General features: G+C 37.2%; 1 protein-coding gene across 1 annotated transcript in view; it reads left to right on the forward strand.

Moving 5' to 3' along the window:
• raly (RALY heterogeneous nuclear ribonucleoprotein) overlaps positions 1–1,987 on the forward strand; it is a gene marked incomplete at its 3' end in the record, with an annotated part of 14,946 nt that overhangs the window by 6,477 nt on the left and 6,482 nt on the right. The window contains exons 2-3 of the mRNA XM_008302369.1: positions 35–107; positions 1,291–1,338. Of these exons, the coding sequence (XP_008300591.1) occupies positions 35–107; positions 1,291–1,338 (121 nt within the window). The remainder of the gene's footprint in view (positions 1–34; positions 108–1,290; positions 1,339–1,987) is intronic.

Below are 1,987 nucleotides of genomic sequence, written 5' to 3' on the forward strand. Positions count from 1 at the left end.
ATTTCTTCCTAAAAGTTCTGCCCTCTTTTTGCAGACATCAACATGGCAGGAGAACCGAAGCCAAACAGACCCAAAGGCCTGAAGCGATCTGCAGCTTCTCTCTACAGGTACAACATGATCGTTGAGCTGATCACTGTGTCACTCAGTCTTTCACTCAAATTTCTAACAAGTTCTTGGAGGATTTTTAGGAATTTATAAGTGTTTTGTAAAAATAACACCCCAAAGGAGTCTCAGGTGTCTATTTTTAAATGTCTCAGTCCTCATTTGTTAAAGGCTGTCTCACTTTTGTATGAGAATCCCCTTTTACAAGTTTCTTTGTTGCTGGAGAATATTAGTTTACTGTCTGTAAGGTGCATTTTTGTACCTTACACACTTTATTTGTTTTAATGAACAGATTTTATGGTGGTTATCAGCTTCAGAGTTTTTCTTGTATTGAAAAGATGTGGGAGTCGCAATATCACCTACCTATATGTTAAACCTACAACTGTCTGAGTACTCGTTTGGACAGTTTTCATGTCCGACACCATTAATAATGTATTTAAAAATCGGACTCTTTGGCAGGTTTAGAAACGGTACAGCAGCACTGCTCATGTTAGGTTTAAAGGTCATCGCCCTGTTCGTACAATAAGGAAGAAGAAAAGGATTTGCTGTTTTGTTGTTGCAATACATTGTTCCTTCATGAGTGTAAAGATGGAGGACAAAAATTCAGAAATGATGAAGCTAAGTTTTGAAAAGAAAAGTTCAAAAGGTGAGAACCAAATGCTCTATAGAAATGCAAAGTTAGCCAAGATCCAGATCCAGATTTGTTGATGTGGTGATCACATGCTGTCTTTTGTTTCAGTGGAATCAATTTTGATGTAAAATGTAATTCATATTTTTTTTTCTACAAAGGTATATTGTGCTTTAATGTTTTACCTAAAGAGCTGTTTGACTTCATGTCTTGCTTACACTAAATAATTGAATTTAAAATGTTAACAGCACTTGTAAAATGTCTTAACATTGAATGTACTGTGCATTATTTTCAAGAATTCCCATTTGGTTGCATTGTGACTATTATGTCTTTCGTTCCGTCTCTTGGGGTGAGATGAACTATGTTGTGGTTTCTTTGTCTCTATTTGTAATGATTGCCCCTTTGATGCATTACTTTTAAATTGATTTGGCAACTCTGTACCCAAAAAGCTTTTGTTCCCATGTGTTGTTTAAAATGTGGTTCCATGCTCGTGCTATGAAAAGCACTGTATCACATTTGTTTTGTACAGTCACTATTTTCTGTTGTACTTTTCCCCCCAGCGGCTATGAGTTCGACTATGATTACTACAGAGAAGACTTCTATGACAGGTAAGACGCAGGAGGATGCTGGGAGATAGTAAAGCTGTAGTCTGAGTCTGACCATATTGGGTTTTGGCTCTTCTGTTTCAGTTATCGGCACAAGTTATTCTTGTTAACCTATCAGAGCTACGAGGCAGTACGTTGGTCAAGCCAATTTGAGTCAAACATGCCTCAAGCAAGCATTTCCTGCAGAGCAAATATGATTTTACAGCACTTTTCTGGATGACTGTTACATCTCGTGAACATAGTTTTGACTGAAGAAAAAAATGTTGAGGAAATCTTTAACAATAACCAAACGACAATTGTTGTGATGCAAACAGGTTTATCAAAGTTCAGATTAGCAAGATTTATTGAGACTGTGACAAGACAAACCGATTCTTGACAAGGAATCAAAGAAAAACAGCTGATTAATCAGAAACATCAAGTAAATTCAAAGTATACAGATTAAAAGAATCAGTTAAGAATCAGACGCATTAGTTGCAGCCTCAGGGATTTTTATTGCCTTGTACAGGAACCCACATCTCAACAGACAGACACCAAATCCCAACCCTTACTCTGGAGTAAGAACTTTAAAGTACAGGCAACATCATGGAGACGAGGTCACCATGACCTGTTGTCTTGGTAACTACGGATGCCAGATGGCTAGTTTCTCAGAATA

This window comes from Stegastes partitus, unplaced genomic scaffold, assembly GCF_000690725.1.
Source record: "Stegastes partitus isolate 25-593 unplaced genomic scaffold, Stegastes_partitus-1.0.2 Scaffold1802, whole genome shotgun sequence".
Lineage (NCBI taxonomy): Eukaryota > Metazoa > Chordata > Actinopteri > Pomacentridae > Stegastes > Stegastes partitus.